We start from the raw sequence: 26,588 nt of genomic DNA, 5'->3' as shown, positions 1-26,588 counted from the left end.
CTTGATTCATCCTGGTGTGATGTAAATCACAGGCTTTACAGTTAGACCTGGCTTCTAACCCCAGCTCCACCTCTTAGTAGACGGTGTGACACAGTAAATTCTTTATTTGCTTTCAGCTTCAGTTTCCTCATCTGTGAAGTCAACACAGCGATGCAGTCCTTACAGGGCTGCGAAAAAGTGACAAGGGTTAAATGTCAATGCCCAGTAAGGAATGGCATTACTCATATTTACCTTATGGATGTTTAATGTCATATCAGATTTTTATTGTATATAGTTAGGATATCAAGAATAAAATCATATCCTGTTTCATATTAAGATCTGTAAAATATTTTTAAAGCATAGAAAAAAAAAACCATGGGATTTCTTAGCAGCAAAGACCCTGGGAATAATCTAGTTCAATCTTTTTATTTTACAAGCAAATGAACTAAGACTAAGAATAGGCACGTGTGTTGTTTCTGAAGTCACGTGGTTAGTTTGTAGCAGATCTAAGCGCACATGCCTGTGACTAGCAGACCGGAGCTGTTACAGGTTTCTCCCATCGGTACATTCCTAACAAGGCTTCTAACACAGCGAAGCTTTATTGCAATTGCTTATCATTTAATCTAAATAGTGAAGATACTTTCAAATGCAAATATTTTCACACTTTGTTTCTTCACCTCTTGTGGCTGTAGATTTAAGAATATTAGATTTGCTTTAGGACAAATATTTTGGTTTTCAGGCAAATACTTTAATGACACATCTCCGTGTATCACCTGCTAGGTCAGGGTAAGGATGTAGTAAGGGAGATATGAGAAAGGGTGTGATAGATTGTGAGCAGTGTCCATTTTCCCTTTGACAGGAGAATTGAGGATCAGTGTCTCATTTATTATACGGCAAATACCATGAGATTTTAAAAATAATCTTGGAGTTAAGTACAATATAATCATCACTCTATTTCTGGAGCCAAGATGAGAGAATGGATTATAAATTGCAGCCGGAGGTATCTGCATTGAATACATGGATCTTGGCACTGAAACAGTCATGAGATGCAATAATATATTCAGTTCATCAACTGGCTATACAGTTTCTATAGCATCTCCTTGTTTATTTAAATAATAAGTCTGTGTCTGAGACCAATAACTTCTCAGTTCAATCAACTCAGTGAAAGAGAAAAAAAAAAGAGACTAGTTTGCTTGATAATTCCCACCACCTCTCCTCACCCAGTAGACATTGGTATATTTCAGTCAAAATGAATGAGAATCGAAACTCCTGGTGTGGAGTGAACTGGAGGCGGAGCCGGGGGTGGGGGCTGCTCTCTAGCTCCCCCTGACTCTCCACCCACCTGCTCGAGGGGGAGGAGTTACCTCCGCTCTTCGGCCTCAGAACTTACCATGATGGCTGTGACCTAAAATCCTCAGGAAGCCCTGGGGTCACGGCCCGGAAGCACCCCGGAGAAGGAGGGTTGTGTGGCGCCCACCACAGTGCTGGTGCTCCCTCAGGACTTTAGGATCCTCTGTGGACCCTGAAATACTTGCATTCCCAGGACTCAGGGACTCGGTTGGGCCTGCTCACAATGGTACCCGCTGCCTCACAGCGCACTCTAGTCCTAAGTACGCACAGCCCCCAAATCCAGCCCACTGGTCAGATCCAAGCCACGGCCCTCCGAGGGGTCCACTCCGTCCCTAGGGATGGAGAGGACCCTGCTCAGAGTGAGGCATCTTCAGAAGAGTCAGGAGTGGGCCAGGAACTCTCAAGAGATAATGAGGCTGGGTACCAGGAGGATGGGAACCCTGCTTTTCTTTCCATTCCATCTGCTTGTAACTTCCAGGGAATCCCTGAAGGGCCTTGTTCTGAGGGAGGAGACAGCTCTTCTAGCAACTTTTGCCACCATTGTACCTCTCCGGCTTTGGGGGAAGATGAAGAGTTGCAAGAGGAATGTGATGAGGAGGAACCTCTTAAGTTTCCCAGTGGTTTTTCATGTGTGCCCAGTGGAAGGAAACCTGCGCTCCGGAGACAACGGCACCGCGTTCCAGCCAGGGAGGGTACTTGGGAGGGTGGACGCAGAGATCCCAGATCCCTTGGTCGACATCGGCTGGGCCGGAACCGGAGTCGGGCAGATAAGCGCAGAGGACTGGGAGTGTGGGTGCGTCAGCTTGGACAGGCAGGCTTCTGGTGGCTGATCGAACTGCTGGTATTAGTGGGGAGTACGTGGAAACTTGTGGCCGTCTCATCTATGCACGCTGGCAGCTGAAAGGCAGTGATCTGGGCCTTTTTTTGGGTCTGGGTGGGAGTCTGGGCAGGGCGGCTGGGGGTCGGGGCCCAGGTGATGTCCCAATTTTGCTGTGGGGCAGCGCTGTTCACCCGTTTTCTTAGGCTACTGGGTGCTTTGCTGCTCCCGGCTCTGGCCCTTTTTTGGGGCTGTCTACAGTTGGGCTGGCGGTTTCTGGTGGGACTGAATGATCGGTTAGGCCGGACGGGTAAAGCCACCTGGCTCTTCTCTTGGCTGGCTTCTCCCACCTGGCAGCGGTGCCTGATTCTGCTGAGAGACAGCAGGCCGTGGCAGCAGCTGGTTAAGAATAATTCAGTGGGGTTGGCTGGAGTTGCCTTGGGTCAAGCAGAGGACCAATAGGCAGGGGAATGCGCCTGTAGCTAGTGGTCGCTACCGCCAGCCTGAAGAGGAAGTGGCTCGACTGTGGACCATGGCTGGGCTTCCTGAGGATGAGCTAAAGCCTTTCCATGTGCTGGGGGTTGAAGCCACAGCATCAGACGTTGAACTGAAGAAGGCCTATAGGCAGCCGGCAGTGATGGTTCATCCTGACAAAGATAATCATCCCCGGGCTGAGGAGGCCCTCAAGGTTCTGCGGGCAGCCTGGGACATTGTCAGCGACCCTGAAAGGCGGAAGGAACATGAGATGAAGCGAATGGCAGAGAATGAGCTGAGCCGGTCAGTGAATGAGTTTCTGTCCAAGCTGCAGGATGACCTCAAAGAAGCAATGAATACTGTGGTGTGCAGCCGATGCCAGGGAAAGCACAGGAGGTTTGCAACGGACCAGGAACCTGAGAGTTCCAGGTACTGCGCTGAGTGTAACGGGCTGCATCCTGCTGAGGAAGGAGACTTTGGGGCAGAGTCGAGCACGTTGGGCCTCAAGATCACCTGCTTTGCGCTGATGGATAGAAAGGTGTATGACATCACAGAGTGGGCTGGATGCCAGCATGTGGCAATCTCCCCAGATACCCGCCGGGTCCCCCATCACATCTCATTTGGTTCACGGATGCCAGGCACCAGTGGGTGGCAGAGAGCTACCCCAGGTGCCCCTCCTGCTGACCTTCAGGATTTCTTGAGCCAGATCTTTCAAGTACCCCCAGGCCAGATGTCCAAAGGGAACTTCTTTGCAGCTCCTCAGCTGGGCCCTGGGACCACTGCAGCCTCCAAGCCCAACAGCACAGTACCCAAGGGAGAAGCCAAACCGAAGCGGCGGAAGAAAGTGAGGACGCCCTTCAGCGTTGACACCTCCTCTGTTTCCTCAAATCAATGTCAGGGAGTCAAAAGGGCTGTGTACAGCACAGGATGGAGTTTGATTTATTTTTAAATATTTAAAAAAGGGAAAATTTTAAGCTCAAATTGTTCACTCAGTACTTATAGGAAGCCCTGGAACCACTGTCCCTCCTCCACCAGCACCCAGGAACTGAGTCTTGTATTCTGACAATACCAAAGAAATAGGGGGTGAATAGAACGAAGAACCTAAGGGCCTGGACCTGGGCTGGACCATATCTCCCATAGTACTGTGGGAACTGGGTATTTCCCTGGCATCTGTATGCCTTTGTCTTGTCTTTTGCTTCTACAGCAGATGACACTTTCCCCCCACTTTGTAAACGTGTCTGTATTATTTCTTGACCCATTTCAGGAGGAAGCCCCCTCCTTTGCCCCAATATACTAGTAAAAATACAGAACAAGAAAGCATGTAACCCTAATTATAGGAGATACATAGAGTTCAGAGAGTGGGAACTCTCACCTGTGGGTAATCACCCAGCCTCGTGCTTGCTGCTGCAGGGATGGCCGAAACTGATAATTTTTAAAAAACAGATTCACGCCCTCTGCCCTTGGGTGAGGGGGAAGGGTAGAGGGGCTCCCGGCAGCCCCTTTATGATCCAAGGGTTTGTATTTTTCAAGTTTGTTCGCATTAGTATGTACATATCTACTTAAAGCCAGGGGATTATCTTTCTATAAATACATAACTGGCAAAAAAAAAATTCCTGGTTTAAGTGTTAGTTAACTTACACTCTATGTCTTGGGAATCTATATATCTTAGAGGTTCACTAAAGAACTGTGTGTTTGAACCAGTGGATTTTATAAAGCACGGTGAATACTCAAAGTACTAGTATATTTCCCTCATATTCTCAGTCTAACAATACAAAGATAAGTCAAACATACCTCAATCATATGTTATTGAAGAAACTGTCTTATATATCCACTTAACAAAAAGTTATTGAATGCGGATCATGTGTCAAATACTGTGTAATGTACTGTATTAGGTGACAGGTATATTTACAAATGTACTTTTATCAAAAGAGGGAGAAAAGAAAGAGCATGGAAGCATTATTCAGCTATTCAATTATTATAAAATATGTAAACAAATATTTGTCGTGAATTGGTTTTCCTCTGTTCTGCTTCAAGATAGGAAAAGAAATTGAGAGAAACTCTAAAAGAAGTTACTCCCAGGGTTCATGTTCTAGGTTCATAGGTAGGTTTATTTTACTCCTGATAATTAACTGGCATAAGGTGAATTAAGCTTCTCTTAGATACCAGGAATAAACTTCTCATCAGAAAAATTTATCAAGCCATAGAATCGTTGTTTGTGGAGAACATTCGAAGTCCCATTTCTGGAGTCCTTTAAAGAGAAAAATGAACAAGGTGCTGGTGCCTTATTGTAAATAACTTAGGCTCCGACTTTGTCCAGCTTTTTGTTCTGTAAAGAGCCTAGTGCATTTTGGGGGCTTAATAAATTTTGAATTATAAGTAACATTCTTACACAGCCTCTGGGGATGGACTCTTAGTCCTAATAAGATTTTCCAACTCTAATTTTCATGATTTGCTGCTGTGTAGGTAACAGTCATGAATTCGACAAGATCTATAAATGCAAAGTATTTTGTAGTCAAAGTATTTTGTAGTCTCAATATGTCAAGGATAAGATTTCATTGAAAGTGGCATTAGAATGAACACTATTGAGTACCTCTAAAATGTGGAGCGAAGGACGACCTATAGAATTTCATATAAGGTGAGTATTGTGTGAAGTGCTAACCCAGGTTAATTTTAAGCTGAGATTGATTGGGAAATAAGATGAAATAGAAATGAGAAGAAAGATCATTATCCAAAATGAAAGGTGCTGGAGGCTTTATGGTGGCACAAAAGCAGAAAGGACCAGGACTAGTGAATTAGGTAAAAGTTCAGTATATATCAAACAGGCTGTTTTGGTACTAATACATTCCAGAAAATAACCCTGCTTTAGACAATATATGAAAGAGCATAATGTGTATATATGGTGGTGAGATGTGAGGTACGTGTGTGGGAGGGATGAGGGTTCAGAGAAATTGAAGCAGAGGTAAGGTTAATGCATCTTTTGGACTAATGTAGTCATAATGTAACTGATGCAAAGAGAGAGTAGGTCATATATTGCTTCAAGGGAATCAGAGGGCAATAGGGGTCCTGGAAAGCCTCTCTGAATAACAGTTTCAGAGCATCTGCTGTACAATATGGTTAGAACCTTTTGAAGCCCCATGGCATAACTCACTTGTCACTTGGCTTGAGGAAGAGATGACAGATCTGCCAGGAATATTAAGGAAGACTTTTTTTTTCTTTCCCAGGGAACACAACAAGCCAGCTGTTCTTATTGTATCGATATTTTAGCAAATGCATTGATCTTAGCATTCTGAACATACCTGGGATTTTAATATTTCACATATAATATGCTGAGGGAATATACTGCCCTAGCACCTAGGAAGGTACTCTGGAGAGACAAGATGAAACCTGGCAGATGGATTTGCTTAGCAAGAAATCATTTTAAAGATTAAGAAATACCTTGTTTTATTTCCTGTGATATGCTTCATTATGTTTTCTCTAAGTTGTCCTTCACCTCATGTAATTAATTCAGAAATCTGACCTTCTCAAACTGTGTGAAAGAGTAAGATTGCTAAGGCACCACTGGTAAGAAAATCCAGGGTTTGGAGAAGTAGAGGTTGTACCTCAGACACTCTCCTTCAACGTACCCACCTGCCACATACACAGCCACTTCCTCCCCTGCCACACACGGGGCCTTCATCTCTAAGAGTAAGCCATTTACATTTAAAGGTGCCCAAAGACCCCTGGAGCTGCCTTAGCCCTCATCTAAGCGCTGCTTCTTTTAGTATCTCTATTTTCCAATCCATTGGAGAGATTTTCTTAAAATTACACCTGATTATGTCACTAATTTCCTTAAAAAACACTTGGTGTCTACTCAGTGCTTTTAGTCACTTAATATGGGTGTAGAAGTTTTACTGGCCTTTCCTCCTCAGCACCCTGCACTACCCTCCACGAACTTCATGACTGGTTTCGTGAGTCTGCCTGCCATTCCTGAATATGCCAGGCTTTTCCTAACAATTCTTGCCCCAGGATTGCTGCTTTTTCTGCGCAGAATTTCCTAAAGTTCCCCTTCCTCTCTTCTCTGTCAGATTAAATCCTACTCATCTGTTCTTCGTGGCTTAATTCAATTGTCATCTCTTCTGGAAAGTCTCTCTGAAAAGTAGAGTTAGTGGTTCCTTTCTGTATGCAATTACAATATTTTCTTCACTCTTGCTTTTGTGCTTACCAGTTCAGTGCAGTGAGTCCTTATTGTTTTTTGTAGTGGTTTTTCTCTCAATGTTGTGAATTCATTAAATCAAGAAATACGGCTTACTCGTTTCTGAATCCTTATGGAAGATATGTGTTGAGTAGTTACTGATTGAGCACTGTTCCCCACCAAATGGGCTTATATTCGGGAGTCTCTGTTACTTTTCAGGTTTACCCTTTTTAACATGTATTCTCCCATATCGGTCCCAGACATCCAGTTTAAAAATCTAGCCTGATTTTGCATCTATGTGGTCAATTCCAGAACTCCTTAAATTATGCATAACTTGTCTTATATGGCTTACAGGGCTTACACTACAAATGATGTTAAATGATCCCTTTCACGCTGGAACCAAATTCCCCACTGTTGGCCTGTTGTTAGTTCCTTCTTTTCATACACCTCAAATGCCAACTATCTTGAGAACCTAATCTAAGACACCTTCCCCTTTATTCTCTGGAGGACGTTCATTTGTTCATTAATGGGGGATTCTTCACTAAATGCCAAGCACACTGCTAAATGCTAGGGATATAACAGGTTTCTGTCTTCTTTAAGCTTAGAGTCTAGGTGGGGGACAGAAAAGCTAAACAGACAATGGCAATACAATGGGATACATGCTCATATACAAAAAGGAAGGATGGCTATGGGAGAACATGGGCAGGAAATTCACCAAGCCTTGGGAAAATAGTAAATACTTCTTGCAGGAAGTAATGTGTACACTGAGATTTGAACACTAAGTCAGGGTTAGTTAAGTAAAGAACTGGAAGAAGACCATCACAGCTAAAGGCAAGAGCAACACATGGAAAGGCCATAGAACAAGGAACATGTGTAATTCCCATTTTGACAGAATACCAAGAGATGAGCCTTTAAAGGTAAGCTGGAGTAATCTTATACACTGTCTTATACTTCATGTTAAAGAAGTTTGAGTAGGGGCTTCCCTGGTGGCGCAGTGGTTGAGAGTCCGTCTGCCGATGCGGGGGACACGGGTTCGTGCCCTGGTCCGGGAGGATCCCACATGCCGCGGAGCGGCTGGGCCCGTGAGCCATGGCCACTGAACCTGTGCGTCCGGAGCCTGTGCTCTGCAACGGGAGGGGCCACAACAGAGGCCCGCGTACCGCAAAAAAAAAAAAAAGTAAGACTAGGTTATAGGGAAGATGATAAAATAGACTTTGGACATTTTGAAACTGAGGTGCCTGTGCGCAGTACCAATGAAGATTTATGAGTCTACCACTCAGGGTGGGAAGAAACGTATATGTACAGCTGATTCACTCTGTTATACAGCAGAAACGAACACACCATTGTAAAGCAGTTAGACTCCAATAGAGATGTGAAAAAAAAAGTCATTAGCACTTGGATATAATTGAATGATAGGAGTGAATGAGTTTACTGAAGACGACAGAACACTGAGACAAGCAAACCTAGAACAACACTGATGGGATGGAAGAAAAACAAGGAATCCTCAAGGGAGATGTGTGAGGAGCAGAACAACCAGAAGCATTTGAGACCCTGGAGTCTAATGGATCAACATGGATTCAAGAAGAAGGAGGTGGTATCAAATGCTGCTGAGATGTCGAGAGAGATAAGGACTGAAAAACATTCACTTCATTTAATTACAAGGAGGGCTTTGGTTTTAGTGGAGTGATGAGGATGGAAGTAAGTAAGACTGGATTAAATTGTGAATGGGAGGGGAGGAAGTGAAGATAGTGAGAAACAAACAAAAACAATTTTTTGAGTGTTGTTGTGAAGAAAAAGACAGAAAGCAGTTGTTGGTTTTCACAAGTTTTCTGGTTCGGGACCCTTCCAAGTTATGACAACTTTAATTCTTCTCCCTGAACATTCTTCACATTTTTGTAGCTATTTAAATCATTGGTTTTCAAAAAAAACAGGAGTGCATCCAGTCTAGGGAGGGATTGGAGGTTTCCACGTAAAGCCCCAAAGGCACCATTTCAAATGTGTTCAAGTGTCTTTTTAGTAATACAACTGTTTTCTAAAAAATCTCATGAATAATTCTAACATATTAAAAATAGATGAACTCTAAGCTGCTCTGATTTAAGTGGGTATGGAGAGCCTGGAGCCCTATACTCGGTTCCCTTACCTGGCTTTCCAAGGTGGCCCCTTGCAGGCATTTCTAAAGAATCTTACCAATCCAGAGAACTAGGCCAGGGCAGGAAATGGGAGAATGATGAAGGTGAGGGAACTGCTGAGCCTTGTGTGGACGGCTTGGTTCATTGCCTCCCAGCCTCTCCAACGATGCCAAAGCGTGTCAGCACATGAAATCTGAATGGTGTCCCTGTTTTAACAAAATATAAGCTATGTCTTATCGAAATGACAGCAGCATAAATAATAGAAAGTAATAGATATTTGTGCAGCACAGAGTATATGAAAGAGCTTACCAAAGTGGATGGAGTATTCAGGACCTCTTTCTATTTCTAACTGCTGGCTGGCAGCAGAGAAAAATCAAACTCCTGGGTGAATGAATGCAGCCCTGAATACACAGAAAGGGACAAAAATCACCTTGTACTGGAATAATAGCATATATGATGTCCTTAAATAGCTTACACCCTTCCTGCCAAACACAGAAAAGCCCAGAAGGAAAAAGGAGGAAATAAATCACGTTACCCTTTAGCAACTCTTCAGTGTAGATACTGTTATCTTCATCTTACAGAGGAAAGAACTGAGGTTCAAAGAAATTGAATGGCACGCCCCAAGTCACAGAGCGGGTAAGGGGAGAAGCTAGGATTTTTCCCACATAATTTCCAAAATGTTCTCATTACAACAATAGTTTTCAAAATCAACATCCTTCAAAAATGTGACCAAGTACTTATCATAAGGAGAACTGCCTTTCCTCATGCTTACTCTTCCCAGTAAGCCATACAGCTAGTACTTTTCAGGGTCCCCTCGTATTTGTGGATGAAAACTTGGGTCAGCTTAAGATTGCCATTTTTTATCGTGGAATGTCTTCTAGTGAGCAGGAAGACCAGGGTGCTGGCCACAAGGTAAAATGGGAGGAGCTAATCAGAAGAGCGCCTTCACCACATCCAACTCAAGGCCAGGAATTCCAGTCACTGCCTCTGTTTCTACCATTAGAACGTTTAAAAATTCTTGACTTTTCAGCTTTTGTCCCTTTTAGAAATGCAAAGGTCCCTCAGTGAATTCATCTTTTGTTTAGAAGTTAATTATCTGTACTCTTTTATTGAGAACTGTAGCAGAATTATCCAAACCAAGAACTATGCCTCCATTCCTGTAGTGATGGCAGATGGGAGGTTTGCAAGGGAGCTGCCCTGTTACTAATTTAAAACAAACAAACAAACCTGAAATTCACATGTGAGCAATGCATTAAAACACCTGGCCCTGTTACCATGGCAAATTTCGGGTGGCCTCCCTACTTTTCCACATATTTCCTCTCAAAGTGCTCCTTTATGGCTATTCGCCTGAAAAAGCCCTCCCAATGGCCATTTTAACTGGATTTTGTTAGGGTGAAAATCTTGGAAGTTGGCTTCACATGTACTAAATGTCCTAGGAATGCTTCTGGTCCTCAGTTATCTCTTTTTTTTTTTTTTTTTTTAACATCTTTATTGCAGTATAATTGCTTTACAATGGTGTGTTAGTTTCTGCTTTATAACAAAGTGAAGCACTTATACATATACATATGTCCTCATATCTCTTCCCTCTTGCGTCTCCCTCCCTCCCACCCTCCCTATCCCACCCCTCTAGGTGGTCACAAAGCACCGAGCTGATCTCCCTGTGCTATGCGGCTGCTTCCCACTAGCTATCTATTTTACATTTGGTAGTGTATACATGTCCATGCCACTCTCTCACTTTGTCCCAGCTTCCCCTTCCCCTCCCCGTATCCTCAAGTCCATTCTCTAGTAGGTCTGCATCTTTATTTCCGTCTTGCCCCTAGGTTCTTCTGACCATTTGTTTTTTCGTCTTTTGGGTTTTTTTTAGATTCCATATATATGTGTTAGCATACGGTATTTGTTTTTCTCTTTCTGACTTACTTCACTCTGTATGACAGTCTCTAGGTCCATCCACCTTACTACAAATAACTTACTTTTGTTCCTTTTATGGCTGAGTAATATTCCATTGTATATATGTGCCACATCTTCTTTATCCATTCATCTGTTGGTGGACACTTAGGTTGCTTCCATGTCCTGGCTATTGTAAATAGAGCTGCAATGAATATTTTGGTACATGACTCTTTTTGAATTATGGTTTTCTCAGGGTATATGCCCAGTAGTGGGATTTCTGGGTCGTATGGTAGTTCTATTTTTGGTTTCTTAAGGAACCTCCATACTGTTCTCCATAGTGGCTGTACCAATTCACATTCCTACCAACAGTGCAAGAGTGTTCCCTTTTCTCTACATCCTCTCCAGCATTTATTGTTTGTAGATTTTTTGATGATGGCCATTCTGACCAGTGTGAGATGATACCTCATTGTAGTTTTGATTTGCATTTCTCTAATGATTAATGATGTGGAGCATTCTTTCATGTATCTGTTGGCAATCTGTATATCTTTTTTGGAGACATGTCTGTTTAGGTCTTCTGCCCATTTTTGGATTGGGTTGTTTTTTCGATATTGAGCTGCATGAGTTGCTTGTATGTTTTGGAGATTAATCCTTTGTCAGTTGCTTCATTTGCAAATATTTTCTCCCATTCTGAGCATTGTCTTTTTGTCTAGTGTATGGTTTCCTTTGCTGTGCAAAAGCTTTTCAGTTTCATTAGGTCCCACTTGTTTACTTTTGTTTTTATTTCCATTTCTCTAGGAGGTGGGTCAAAAAGGATTTTGCTGTGATGTATGTCATAGAGTATTCTGCCTATGTTTTCCTCTAAGAGTTTTATGGTGTCCGGCCTTACATTTAGGTCTTTAATCCATTTTGAGTTTATTTTTGTGAATGGTGTTAGGGAGTGTTCTAATTTCATTCTTTTACATGTAGCTGTCCAGTTTTCCCAGCAACACTTATTGAACAGGCTGTATTTTCTCCACTGTATATTCTTTCCTCCTTTATCAAAGATAGGTGACCATATGTGCGTGGGTTTATCTCTGGGCTTTCTATCCTGTTCCATTGATCTATATTTCTGTATTTGTGCCAGTACCATACTGTCTTGATTACTGTAGCTTTGTAGTATAGTCTGAAGTCAGGGAGCCTGATTCCTCCAGATCCGTTTTTCTTTCTCAAGATTGCTTTGGCTATTCATGGTCTTTTGTGTTTCCATACAAATTGTGAAAATTTTTGTTCTAGTTCTGTAAAAAATGCCATTGGTAGTTTGATAGGGATTGCATTGAATCTGTAGATTGCTTTGGGTAATATAGTCATTTTCACAATGTTGATTCTTCCAATCCAAGAACATGGTATATCTCTCCATCTGTTTGTATCATCTTTAATTTCTTTCATCAGTGTCTTATAATTTTCTGCATACAGGTCTTTTGTCTCCTTAGGTAGGCTTATTCCTATATATTTTATTTTTTTTGTTGCAATGGTAAATGGGAGTGTTTTCTTAATTTCCCTTTCAGATTTTTCATCATTAGTGTATAGGAATGCAAGAGATTTTTGTGCATTAATTTTGTATCCTGTTACTTTACAAAATTCATTAATTAGCTCTAGTATTTTTCTGGTAGCATCTTTAGGATTCTCTATGTATAGTATCATGTCACCTGCAAACAGTGACAACTTTACTTCTTCTTTTCCAATTTGGATTCCTTTTATTACTTTTTCTTCTCTGACTTCTGTGGCTAAAACTTCCAAAATTATGTTGAATAATAGTCGTGAGAGTGGGCAACCTTGTCTTGTTACTGATCTTAGTGGAAATGGTTTCAGTTTTTCACCACTGAGGATGATTTTGGCTGTGGCTTTGTCATATATGGGCTTTATTATGTTGAGGAAAGTTCCCTCTATGCCTACTTTCTGGAGAGTTTTTATCATAAATGGGTGTTGAATTTTGTCAAAAGCTTTCTCTGCATCTATTGAGATGATCATATGGGTTTTCTCTTTCAATTTGTTAATATGGTGTATCACGTTGATTGATTTGTGTATATTCAAGAATCCTTGCATTCCTGGGATAAACCCCACTTTATCATAGTGTATGATCCTTTTAATGTGTTGTTAGATTCTGTTTGCTAGTATTTTGTTGAGGATTTTTGCATCTATGTTCATCAGCGATATTGGCCTGTAGTTTTCTTTCTTTGTGACATCTTTGTCTGGTTTTGGTATCAGAGTGATAGTGGCCTCGTCGAATTAGTTTGGGAGTGTTCCTCCCTCTGCTATATTTTGGAAGAGTTTGAGAAGGATAGGTGTTAGCTCTTCTCTAAATGTTTGATAGAATTCGCCTGTGAAGCCATCTGGTCCTGGGCTTTTGTTTGTTGGAAGATTTTTAATCACAGTTTCAATTTCAGTGCTTGTGACTGGTCTGTTCATATTTTCTATTTCTTCCTGGTTCAGTCTCAGAATGCTGTGCACTTCTAAGAATTTGTCCATTTCTTCCAGGTTTTCCATTTTATTGGCTTATTGTTGCTTGTAGTAATCTCTCATGATCCTTTGTATTTCTGTAGTGTCAGTTGTTAATTCTCCTTTTTCATTTCTAATTCTATTGATTTTAGTCTTCTCCCATTTTTTCTTGATGAGTCTGGCAAATGGTTTATCAATTTTGTTTATCTTCTCAAAGAACCAGCTTTTAGTTTTATTGATCTTTGCTATCGTTTCCTTCATTTCTTTATAGTTCTGATGTGATCTTTATGATTTCTTTCCTTCTGCTAACTTTGGGGTTTTTTGGTTCTTTTTTCTCTAATTGCTTTAGGTGTAAGGTTAGGTTGTTTATTTGAGATGTTTCTTGTTTCTTAAGGTAGGATTGTATTGCTATAAACTTCCCTCTTAGAACTGCTTTTGCTGCATCCCATAGGTTTTGGGTAATTGTGTTTTCATTGTCATTTGTTACTAGGTATTTTTTGATTTCCTCTTTGATTTCTTCAGTGATATCTTGGTTATTAAGTAGTGTGTTGTTTAGTCTCCATGTGTTTGTATTTCTTACAAATTTTTTTTCTGTAATTGATATCTAGTCTCATAGCATTGTGGTCGGAAAAGATATTTGATACTATTTCAATTTTCTTAAATTTACGAAGGCTTGTTTTGTGACCCAAGATATGATCTATCCTGGAGAATGTTCCATGAGCACTTGTGAAGAATGTGTATTCTGTTGTTTTTGGATGGAATGTCCTATAAATATCAATTAAGTGCATCTTGTTTAATGTATCATTTAAAGCTTGTGTTTCCTTATTTATTTTCATTTTGGATGATCTGTCCATTGGTGATAGTGGGGTGTCAAAGTCCCCTACTATGATTGTGTTACTGTCAATTTCCTCTTTTATAGCTGTTAGTATTTGCCTTATGTATTGAGGTGGTCCTATGTTGGATGACTAAATATTTACAATTGTTATATCTTCGTCTTGGATTGATCCCTTGATCATTATGTAGTGTCCTTCTTTGTCTCTTGTAAAAGTCTTTGTTTTGAAGTCTATTTTGTCTGATATGAGAATTGTTACTCCAGCTCTCTTCTGATTTCCATTTGCATGGAATATCTTTTTCCTTCCCCTCACTTTCAGTCTGTATGTGTCCCTAGGTCTGAAGTGGGTCTCCTGTAGACAGCATATATACGGATCTTGTTTTTGTATCCATTCATCCAGTCTATGTCTTTTGGTTGGAGCATTTAATCCATTTACATTTAAGGTAATTATTGATATGTATGTCCCTATTACCATTTTCTTAATTGTTTTGGGTTTATTATTGTAGGTCTTTTCCTTCTCTTGTGTTTCCTGCCTAGAGAATTTCCTTTAGCATTTGTTGTAAAGCTGGTTTGGTGGTGCTGAATTCTCTTTGCTTTTGCTTGTCTGTAAAGCGTTTAATTTCTCCATCAAATCTGAATGAGATTGTTGCTGGGTAGGGTAAACTCGGTTGTAGGTTTTTCTCCTTCATCACTTTAAATATGTCCTGCCAGTGCCTTCTGGCTTGCAGAGTTTCTGCTGAAAGATCAGCTGTTAACCTTATGGGGATTCCCTTATGTGTTATTTGTTTTTTTTTCCCTTGCTGCTTTTAATATTTCTTCTTTGTACTTAATTTTTGATAGTTTGATTAATATGTGTCTTGGCATGTTTCTCCTTGGATTTATCCTGTAAGGGACTCTCTGTGCTTCCTGGACTTGATTAACTATTTCCTTTCCCATATTAGGGAAGTTTTCAACCATAATCTCTTCAAATATTTTCTCAGACCCTTTCTTTTTCTCTTCTTCTTCTGGGACCCCTATAATTCGAATGTTGGTGTGTTTAATGTTGTCCCAGAGGTCTCTGAGACTGTCAATTCTTTTCATTCTTTTTTCTTAAGTTGCTCTTCAGTAGTTATTTCCAGTATTTTATCTTCCAGGTCACTTATCCGTTCTTCTGCCTCAGTTATTATGCTATCGACCCATTCTAGAGAATTTTTAATTTCATTTATTGTGTTGTTCATCACTGATTTGTTTGCTCTTTAGTTCTTCTAGGTCCTTGTTAAATGTTTCTTGTATTTTCTCCATTCTATTTCCAAGATTTTGGATCATCTTTACTATCATTACTCTGAATTCTTTTTCAGGTAGACTGCTTATTTCCTCTTCATTTTAGGTCTGGTGGGTTTTTGCCTTGCTCCTTCATCTGCTGTGTGTTTCTCTGTCTTCTCATTTTGCTTAACTTACTGTGTTTGGGGTTTCCTTTTCACAGGCTGCAGGTTCATAGTTTCTTCTGTTTTTGGTGTCTGTCCCCAGTGGCTAAGGTTGGTTCAGTGGGTTGTGTAGGCTTCCTGGTGGAGGGGACTAGTGCCTGTGTTCTGGTGGATGAGGCTGGATCTTGTCTTTCTGGTGGGTAGGTCCATATCTGGTGATGTGTTTTGGGGTGCCTGCGGCCTTATTGTGATTTTAGGCAGCCTCTGTGCTAATGGATGGGGTTGTGTTCCTGTCTTGCTAGTTGCTTGGCATAGGGTGTCCTGCACTTTAGCTTGGTGGTCATTGAGTGGAGCTGGGTCTTGGTGTTGAAATGGAGACCTCTGGGAGATTTTCGCCATTTGATATTACGTGGAGCTGGGAGGTCTCTTGTGGACCAGTGTCCTGAACTTGGCTCTCCCACCTCAGTGGCATAGCCCTGACGCCTGGCCAGAGCACCAAGAGCCTGTCCTTCACACAGCTCAGAATAAAAGGGAGAAAAAAAAGAAAGAAAGACGATAAAATAAAAGTAAAATAACAAAAAATAAAGTTATTAAAATAAAATATAATTATTAAGAAAAAAATTTTTTCTAAGTAATTATTAGAAAAAAGACAGACAGAACCCTAGGACAAATGGTAAAAGCAAAGCTATACAGACAAAATCACACACAGAAAAAGAGAAAAAGGGGAAAATATATATATATCCTCTCTCCCAAAGTCCACCTCCTCAATTTGGGAGGATTCCTTGTCTATTCAGGTATTCCACCGATGCAGGGCACATCAAGTTGATTGTGGAGATTTAATCTGCTGCTCCAGAGGCTGCTGGGAGAGGTTTCCCTTTCTCCTGTTTGTTCGCACAGCTCCCGGGGTTCAGCTTTGGATTTGTACTCGCCTCTGCATGTAGGTCACCTGAGGGCATCTGTTCTTCGCTCAGACAGGACGGGGTTAAAGGAGCAGCTGATTCGGGGGCTCTGGCTCACTCAGACCGGGGGGAGGGAGGGATACGGAGTGCGGGGCGAGCCTAAGGCGGCAGAGGCCGGCGTGACGTTGCACCAGCCTGAGGCTCGCCGTGCGTTTTCCGGGGGAAGTTGTCCCTGGATCCCAGGACCCTGGCAGTGGCGGGCTGCACAGGATCCCCGGAACGGGGGTGTGGATAGTGACCTGTGCTCGCACACAGGCTTCTTGGTGGCGGCAGCAGCAGCCTTAGCGTCTCATGCCCGTCTCTGGAGTCCGTGCTGATAGCCGTGGCTCGCGCCCGTCTCTGGAGCTCCTTTAAGCAGCGCTCTTAACCCCCTCTCCTCGTGCACCAGGAAACAAAGAGGGAAGAAAAAGTTTCTTGCCTCTTCGGCAGGTCCAGAGTTTTCCCAGACTCCCTCCCGGCTAGCCGTGGCGCACTAACCCCCTTCAGGCTGTGTTCACACCGCCAACCCCAGTCCTCTCCCTGTGATCCGACCGAAGCCCGAGCCTCAGCTCCCAGCCCCGCCCGCCCCGGCGGGTGAGCAGACAAGCCTCTCGGGCTGGTGAGTGCCGGTCGACACCGATCCTTTGTGCGGGAATCTCTCCGCTTTGCCCTCCGCACCCCTGTGGCTGCGCTCTCCTCCGCGGCTCCGAAGCTTCCCCCCCTCCGCCACCCGCAGTCTCCGCCCGTGAAGGGGCTTCTAGTGTGTGGAAACCTTTCCTCCTTCACGGCTTCCTCCCACTGGTGCAGGTCGCGTCCCTATTCTTTTGTCTCTGTTTTTTCTTTTTTCTTTTGCCCTACCCAGGTACGTGGGGGGTTTCTTGCCTTTTGGGAGGTCTCAGGTCTTCTGCCAGCGTTCAGTAGGTGTTCTGTAGGAGTTGTTCCACGTGTAGATGTATTTCTGATGTATCTGTGGGGAGGAAGGTGATCTTCGTGTCTTTTCCACCATCTTGAAGCTCCTCTTCCAGTTATCTCTTAAGGGAAGATTTATGTTAGTGCCTCAGCGGCCCTGACCGCTGCCCAAGGTTCTGATACACATTTCTTAGAAAGCCATGAATGTTAAAGAAAACACCTCAGGAAATTGTGCCCTAATGGCCGCTCAGCTGAGATTAAATGTTTTCATCTAAGTTCCTTCTCTTGCAGTATCTATTTAGTATTTTACTTGAGTTGTTATTGAGACATGCTATCCTAATGAGGAGGAATTCTTTTACTTTGAATCAAGTGATTCTCAGCAGGGGTGATTTGGCAACGTCTGGAAACATTTTTGGTCGTCAAAAATGGAGGTGGGAGGGACCTGCAGGAGTACTACTGGTGTTCTAGTAGATGAGGGTAGAAAACTGCAAAATGTTCTGAAATGCACAAGGCAGAACCCAGAACAAAGCATCATGTAGCCCAAAATGCTAATTTTGCTAAGGTTGAGAAACTTTGCTTTAAATGAATCTTCAGAGACTGGGACATTACTGCTCTTCTTCTACCATGGTAAGGAGGGCTGGGTTCTGACGTCAGACAAAAAAGCTTCTAAAGAAAGGAGAATCGTGGTTAAAAGTTGAAGCTTTGAGCCAGACAGACATGCATTTTACTCCTAGATGTGCTACTTAGCTGTGTGATCTTATGTAACCTCTCTACAATGCAGTCTTCTCAGGTGTAAAATTAGCAGTGGATTTTATTGGATTACTACGAAGAATCAGTAAATGCATACAAAATGCTTGGCACAGATGCTACTAAACACAAGCATGTGTTGCCAATGATGATTGTTTTTCTCCAGTGAGAGTTGTATCAACTCTCAGTTCAATACACTCAGACCAGACAGAACTAAATCTTGATATAAATCAGACCCAGAAGCATAAACCAAAGGACACCCTTCAGTCCATTTTCTACTATTAACTATTTCTTAGCCCACTATGGCTGCCATAAGCCCTTTCTTTTGTAAAAGGAGAATATGAGGATGAGAGTAGGATGACCAACATAACTAGCTGCTAACATTTATTCATTCATTCGTCACGTCTGCCTGGGCTTGTGGTAGGAGGAAAGTCTGGATGAGTAGATTGGAGATGAAGGTGAAACAAAGATGACCAAGACTTGATTTCTAATAAAAGACTGAAGGGACTGATTTAGAACGGAAGAGCTAAGGCACGGACACAGAGGAGCTTGACACAAAGTAGAAAAATGATAGAGCGCCAGGGAGACGAAGCCAAACTGCTTTATGGCAGTTCTGAGGAGAAGAGACCACTTCTGTGTGGAGAAAATTTTGGTTGTCAATTTCCTGAACAGCAAACACCCTTTATTCTCCATCAATCCTTTCTTACCAAGCTTAAGGGAATTAAAAAAATTCTAAACCGAGTGATTAATTAAACTGATTCCTGGAGCCCTCCCCTCTTCCCTCCAGCTTTGGTGGTAATTAATCATGGCCACTCCTGGCTTTTAATAGCATTACATTTGTGCTTTACTATATTATTTTGGTTGTCTCTTAGAAACTCAATTGTGTCAGCATACAACAACGCAGACAATAGGTTCAGAAATGTAAATTAACCTTGATTCACTCCACTTCTGAATGGGAGCTCCTGAGTCTTTCAGGAGAATGCTTCCCATCACTGAATGTGAAGTTATCCATTTCCTAGTGGTGTCTGTCTGGAGATTTTCACAGTGTTTTCAATAGGAGGCCAGATTATTTGGGCCAAGAGAAACATGTACTTGAGTAATAGTGGACCATTTCGCTATTTAAATAGGCTTTAAGAGCTTCAGGCCAAAGGGCAAAAACATCAAACAGAGAATATCACAAGAGTCTTGAATTCACTAATATAATTTATATTGAAAAATAGCACACGTTTTAAGCCCTCTTTCAAAATGAAGTGTTAAGTTTCTTGTTTAACATGGTGATCTTGCCATTCTCAATTCCCTTGAAATTCTTATGAAAATTTGGAGCGAGAAAAAAACACACACACACAAACACACGTGCAGGCACACACACCAAATCAACTACTGTAACAGTATGCAATTTCCCAACACTTGGAAGGTCTACGCTGACAAAGAGAGACTTACGGTTGGTGACAGGGGCTGATACACACATGAAGTAGAGCTAACCTTCTTTCCGAAGAACTTTAAGGCAGCATCTTGTTCCTCCTCCGCTTTTTGAATAAGAGACTCAAGGTCTGCAACAACAGAAAACTTTCAGGCTACCCCCTGTAGTATATTTATTACAAGATAGAAAGACAGGAAGTAGAAGGGGCTCGTAGAACACAGAGTTTGAGGAGTTATAATTCCAACAAGTAAACCGCGGGGTGGGGTGGAGACAGGAGGAGCCCTGGTGCAGGCTGGGGACTATACCTACTCGTGTATTTCATCTCTTCCACACATTAAAGAAGCGTGAAGCTGGGTGATGGCGGCTCAGATCAATCCTGTTGTGCCCATGGAGAGAATATCTTGGAGTCATAAGATATGAACTAGTAGCCGGGCATTGTAATTTGTCCTCCAGCTGTGTACCTGAAAAGGGAATTCCACTCAAGTCCAAGGGTACACATGCCATCTGTTCTGTTTAGTATGTCCATCCATTATCCGCATGGCATAAAATGAATTGTAGGTTTTTGGATCGGTTGAGAAAAGCTGACTTTTCCCCTCGGTAAACAAAAGAAGGGCCTTTCTCCCCATGCATAAGTGGATTCCCCATAACCAGGGAAATGGGCCAGCAAACCACATTAAAGATTAAAAATCAATAACAGTGACAATATAAAGCAACCTTTCTTTTGATAGAAGGCAAGTCTCCTTCGTCAACGCTATAACTCCCCTCCCCTTCTGTATCTCCCTGTCTCTTGTTCACTGGGATATTTTCCAGCCCGACCGAGAGAATACTAGCTTTTCTTTCCTTCTTTCCTTCCCTAATTATGTTATTTTTCTCCCTAGTTGAGAAGCTGGCCACCAGTAATGAGCTTAATATATCCTCCATTGTAAGATAGGTACAGTAGTAGGATTGTGTTTACAATAATAGGACCGGTTACAGGATAGTTTCGAGTATTGAAAGTGATGAGGCAGGCAAAGCACTTACTGCAGTGCCCCACTGCAGTAAGTAATTTTAGAAACACCCCATAACAAAAAAAACCTAGAAAATTCTATGACCCAAACATTCTAATTTGGGACCAGTCACACACGTGGCCCTGCCAAAAGACTCCTGGCCTGCGTTCAGTGAGAAACAGAAAAATCCAGGCCCAAAGGCAACTCCACAGCGGGGGCAAAAGATGCATCCAACAGGCGGGGCGTCACCTCGACCACCGCTTACAGGTGTTACGTTCCACTTGACTGTGCCCTTTTTGTTCAGCTGTCAACCATCCTGTTCCCTCATTACAGGAAACTGGGCTTGCTGCTTTCCTTCAGAAACCGCAGTAGAAACTAGCCTACATGGTCCACAAGAACGTTAGTCACCTGATCACTGGGAGCTAGGAAGTGATTCTCTAGCCATCTGTGCTGGCGAACAAGCTGAACAGGCTCTTCTTTGACCCTTAAATGACCATCTAACTGGGAGAATTTCTCTATCTGCTACTGCGGCAGATTGCTGCTTTGATACGTGAATGTATAGTCTCTTATCTTCTACTACAGAGCTGTATCAGGGCAGTGCTACCTGCTCTAAACCTTAGTGGTTTAACACATAGGAGGTCATTTCTCACTTGCTTCAGGTCCAAAGCATGTGTTCCCAATCAGTGGGCAGCTCTCTTCGTAGCAGCTGTTTAGAAACCCAGCTTCCTTCCATCTTCAGCAAGTGGCTTCCATGCATGTGTACATCAATCCAGAGGAGCAGGACAGAGCAGGGAGTCTTTGATGGACCAGGCGTCTGATAGCAGACATTACTTCCGTTCACATTTCCATTGCTAGAACTTGGCCACATGACCACACCTAACAGCGTGGTCTGGGGAATGTAATCTAGTTGTGTGACCGTAAGCGAGGGGATGATCAGTCTTCAGGGCCGGGTCAAGCCGCTCCACGAGGCCTGCTGACAAACACGGTCTAGAGAGAGCTCTCCTCAATCCTGAATAAGCATCTTGGACACACACTTTTGCAATTAAGCTTATGGGAAAATACTTTGAATCCAGAAAATTTACAACCATTCTTAAGACTCTGTGGGGCATCCCACCTATGAAAATTATTTAATCCAGGAGATAGAAAAATATGGTTCATAAGACCATCCTCCATGAGCTGGAAGGTATGATCTCTTTGGAGCAGCTGTGGAAGCCATGGACAGAAGGCTGAGAATGAGGCAGTGCTGTAAACAGACAGTCCTGTAAGAAATGATGCCTCATAGAAAACACTGCATCTTGATATTTCACATTAATATGTATGATAAATATTTTCCTAAGTTTTTCAATACATTTTCACAGCTTTTGATGGCTTATATTATACATCAAAATATTCAAGACTGAGACTTGTATCATTTTTACCCTCTGCCAACTTTTAGAGTTAGACTTTCCTATTTATTCTTTGTAATAAACTTCAGAATTTAACATATACATGTATATTGGGGAAACCGGTATCTTATGATATTGAATCTTCCCATCCAGAGGTGTATTACTCAATTGACTCAGACTTTATTTTAGGCTACTCAGTAAAGTTTTATTTTTATATTTCTGCACATTACTTACTAGTAAGGTAAACTTAAGCACATCACCTAACCTTCTAAAGTGTAAGTTTTCTTTTTTTTAAAATTTTATTGAAGTACAGTTGATTTACAATGTTGTGATTAATTTCTGCCGTACAGCAAAGTGATTCAGTTATACATATATACATTCTTTTTTATATTGTTTTCAATTATGGTTTATCAGAGGATATTGAATATCGTTTCCTGTGCTATACAGTAGGACCTTGTTATTTATCCATCCTATATATAATAGTTTGCATCTGGTAAAGTATAAGTTTTCTTAATGGGATTACTAATAGTAGCTATTTTACAGTAGAGTATTGAGTATTAAATGAGGTAATATATGTAAAAGCACTTAACATGGTGCCTGACATAGGAATAACTGTTCAATAAATGAGAGCAATTATTATAATATTGCTAGATTTATTAAATATTTACTTGCTCATTTATGTAAGTTGTATGAATAGGGTCAATTTTCCATACTTTCTAATTGGCTTTGTAGATAGCTAAGGAAGACTTTTTTTCATGTATTTCTTAGATTTTAATTTACTAAATACTGATTCTAATAGCTTTTCAGTTGATTAGCTTAGTTTTTCATTTAGGCATTAGAAAATATTACAGTAATGAAAATTTTGAATCATCCAGTTTCTCACCGTCTTCCTTGTGAGACCTTCCTAGTTGATTTTCTTTTATTCAGTATCACCTCCTCAAATCTATGGTTAGTATCAAGGCCAGATTTAGCTTCCTAAAGCAAGTTTGCATACAATTCCTATTAGAATTCAGCCCATTCCCACTTGTCAACACCTCTTTTCATTCTATTCTTCAAGTCCCAAGATTCACCACCGCTATTAAGTCTTCTGTGTGTGCGCCAGTGAGCCTTTATGTTCTATATCACACTTATTGTCTGTTTCATTACATTTCACATGGCCTGTGCTACTTTATATGGTTATCTTTCTATATGTGTGTCATATTCACCTGGATTGATGATGTTGATAGTGGTGGTGGTCAGGTTTATACCTGAGAGTCATCATGCAGATCTGGCTGATTGCAGACTTTACCAAAGGCCATTGGAATGAGGGATGTGGTGACCTCAGAGACCAGAGACACTGTCTCTAATACGACAGTTCCCTCAGCTTCCTCTTCTCTTCACCAACCAACTACCTCCACGTGGCAATCAGTTCTAAGTGAACTGAAAGGGAAAATATTTTACTCAGGAGAAATTAATATAATATAGTATAACATAACACACATAACATAACATAAAACATAACAACATAAAACATAACATAACATAACGCAACATAACATAATGCAGGAAAAATGCCCTTAAGCAGAGAGATGATTCAATAGCCCATGCGGGGATCTGAAGAGCATTCGGTCACTGCTTTGTACGGTGCTGGCATTGGGCAGAGCAATGAATGGCTAAACTAGCTGTGACTTTTCTGCTGCTGGATTACTTATATATTCCGATTATTGGCTTTCCTCAGTAGGAAATCTGAGGCTTCCTGCATAAACTCAGACCATGACTTTTCACGGCTGGCAGTGGAGAAAGGATTTTTACATGGTGGACACCCTGAACCTCAAAAGATTTGACTTGTTTCCTTCTATTAACCTTATTCCTTCTTGGTTTCTTACAAACAAGAACTGATACCATAGTGAGCTCAAACAAGTTCAGAATTCTTCCTTGATTTCTTCAAAGAGCAGCAAAAGACACGTTGTAACAATAAAAACAAGTTTATCCAAACACAGATAACAAAATGGAAACGAATGCCCCAAATAACACCAATTAAACTTGCTTAACATCATAAGCCTCGTGGAACGCCTCATGGGATGCCTGAGGTCCCTTTTCTCTAGCATGAAGGAGTGAGGGGGGAGTTTTAGGGGGAGGGTGGTTACAGTATCCTGAGTGCCAACTAGAAAGTGACTCGGCATGCCTGGTTGCTCAGAATATGTTTAAAATAATTTTTTTCCCATGCCCATTTCCTTTTTTTCTCCACCAATTCTGATTCAGTAGAGCAGGCATGGGACCTGAGAATCTTTACTTTTTAAAGTGTTCTGGGTGATTCTGTTGTAACTGGAATTCGGGAACCATTGAACTAGACTCTTTGAAATCCAGACCCAAGGTAGCAGTCCAGAGAAATACAGACACTTCCTCACCTGCCACAAGCCAGCCTCCAAGGTTCACTTCATACCCAAGGACATCTCTCTTCCTTAGATGACTGACAACGTAAATGTTAACTCCCATTGGGGATAACACCACCTATCCATGATGGGTGGCGTCTCACTTCAGAGCATCAATGGGCTAAATAAACAAGTAAAAGAACACTAGAAAAAGTCCAAATTATTCACTGGAGAGTAAAACATGGAATGCCAGAGACAGCTGTGCTAATGTCTACCTTGCTCTCATTGGCTCAGAAAGTGAGAGAGAAAACAATAAAATCAAAGAATTCTAAAGTGTGGGAGAAATCCAAACACCCTCATTGATTTTTCAGGCTAAAAATTTCAGAAAGCCTCACAGGACTTGAACTTCTGTTTCCTCTCACACTTCATCGCCTACTTCTTCCTGTGCCACTCACTCCATTCTGGCCACTCTGGCTGTCTTGCTCTTTTTCCAACAATGTAAAATTTTTTTCTGCCTGAAAGACTGACTTTCACTTTATTTTAGTCTTCGTTTAAAATCCACCTCCTCACAGCATTTGTCCCTAGTCATCATTATACATTATGTCAACCTTCATCACATTCCATTCTCTAACCTGCTTTATTTATCATGACCTGACAGTATAATTATTAATTTGTTTATTTAAATTTTATCTATCTCCTCCACCAAAATGTCAGCTCCATGAGGGCAGGCACTTTGCCTGTTGTCTTCAGGAAATTAGTATAATCATATTCCCAGCAGCATCCTTATTACTACTACCGGTTTATTCTTTCCAATTCATATGTGCATACACCATGGTTAAATTAATATTCTTAAAGGCAAGTTGCAATCACATGACTACTTTGCTCAAAACACTAAGCTGTGGTTTACTGCATACAGAATGGAGTCAAAATTCCCCACAACGGCAATTTGATGCAATCCTACTCTTGCTTTTTTTTTTTTTTTTTTTTTTGTGGTACGTGGGCCTCTCACTGTTGTGGCCTCTTCCGTTGCGGAGCACAGGCTCCGGACGCTCAGGCTCAGTGGCCATGGCTCACGGGCCTAGCCGCTCTGCGGCATGTGGGATCTTTCCAGACCGGGGCATGAACCCATGTCCCCTGCATCGGCAGGCGGACTCTCAAACACTGCGCCACCAGGGAAGCCCCCTAGTCTTGCTTTTATATCATGATCTCTCATCATTCCTCTACTATTTATTTCAACCAAATTGGATTTTGCAATGTGCTCAAAAAATTTGCTATGTCCCCATTTCCATATTTTCAAAATTTTGTCCATCTTATAAGTTTTATCTGAAATCATTCTTTCTTCATGAAGAAATGTCCAATTCTCTTTGATTGAATATGACTTTACTCCACTCTGAATGCTTGAAGAACTTACCCTGTGACTCTTTTATTGTACTCACCTTGTCTTTTTTCTCCTCCATTCCATGGCAAGACCAAGACCATTTTTGACTCATCTCCATGTGGCCCCAAGCAGAGCAGAGTGCCCGATGTCTGGCTGATTCATTTATTGAGCACCTGTTGATTACAGACAGACTAGGTGAGTGCTGGATCACAAATAAACTGCCTAGAGTAGAAATTCTTATTAACTCTACTCTGCCGAAGAGGCTAGGTAACACGTCCAAGGTCACAGCGATGGAGCTAGAATTCAAACCCATGCTATCTCCAGGCTATCTGTATGGCAGCGGCGTACACAGGCACATGATTTGGAAAATTGCAGGGAACTTCACTCGTAATGAAGCCACAGAATCTGGAGGATACAACATCTGGTTATTTTGGCTGTGAATTTTTGGATTTCTGTTATTCTCTTCTCATGGCTGGTTGCAAGGGTTTATTTCTGAGTCTGACACATCTCTGGGCTGTTTTATCTTTCTGATGGAAATGATGTACTACCCAGATTTCCAAGACTCTTCTGAAAAATATGCATTCTATATTGCTGTTCAATTGCATCACCTGGTATTTTAAGCCAGTCAACACTGTGTATTCAAGACAATCAAGGGACTGGGGGACAATTAGTTAGGAGGCCTTGACAGCCAGAGAGTAAATTACATTTACGAGCGTACTCTGGAGCCATCACAAAAGGCTCCTTAATGAGAACACAGGCTATTTGTTCTCGTCCATTAAACAATGTCTGTATGGATGTTGGTTGTTGGTTTGTACAACCACCAGCTTTTGTTTTTACAGGTCAGAGTGGAGATTTTGCACATACATTGCTGTCTGGACCACTTGCAAAAGTGATTGAAATGTATCAACATTTCATGGACTTGGAATCCACATTTATCTTTTGAAAGCACGTTAGCAC

At 41.7% G+C, this 26,588-nt stretch overlaps 1 protein-coding gene and 1 pseudogene across 1 annotated transcript in view; both read left to right on the top strand.

Moving 5' to 3' along the window:
* Positions 1-26,588, top strand: part of LOC132594390 (uncharacterized) — a 76,657-nt gene that overhangs the window by 30,890 nt on the left and 19,179 nt on the right. The window contains exon 3 of the mRNA XM_060291505.2: positions 25,722-25,826. Coding sequence (XP_060147488.2) covers positions 25,722-25,738 — 17 coding nt within the window. The 3' untranslated portion in view covers positions 25,739-25,826. The remainder of the gene's footprint in view (positions 1-25,721; positions 25,827-26,588) is intronic.
* Positions 956-3,569, top strand: LOC115867854 (dnaJ homolog subfamily C member 14 pseudogene; annotated as a pseudogene).

This window comes from Globicephala melas, chromosome 21 (assembly GCF_963455315.2).
Source record: "Globicephala melas chromosome 21, mGloMel1.2, whole genome shotgun sequence".
NCBI classification, from domain to species: Eukaryota; Metazoa; Chordata; class Mammalia; order Artiodactyla; family Delphinidae; genus Globicephala; species Globicephala melas.
This window is presented reverse-complemented; position numbering and strand designations above follow the sequence as displayed.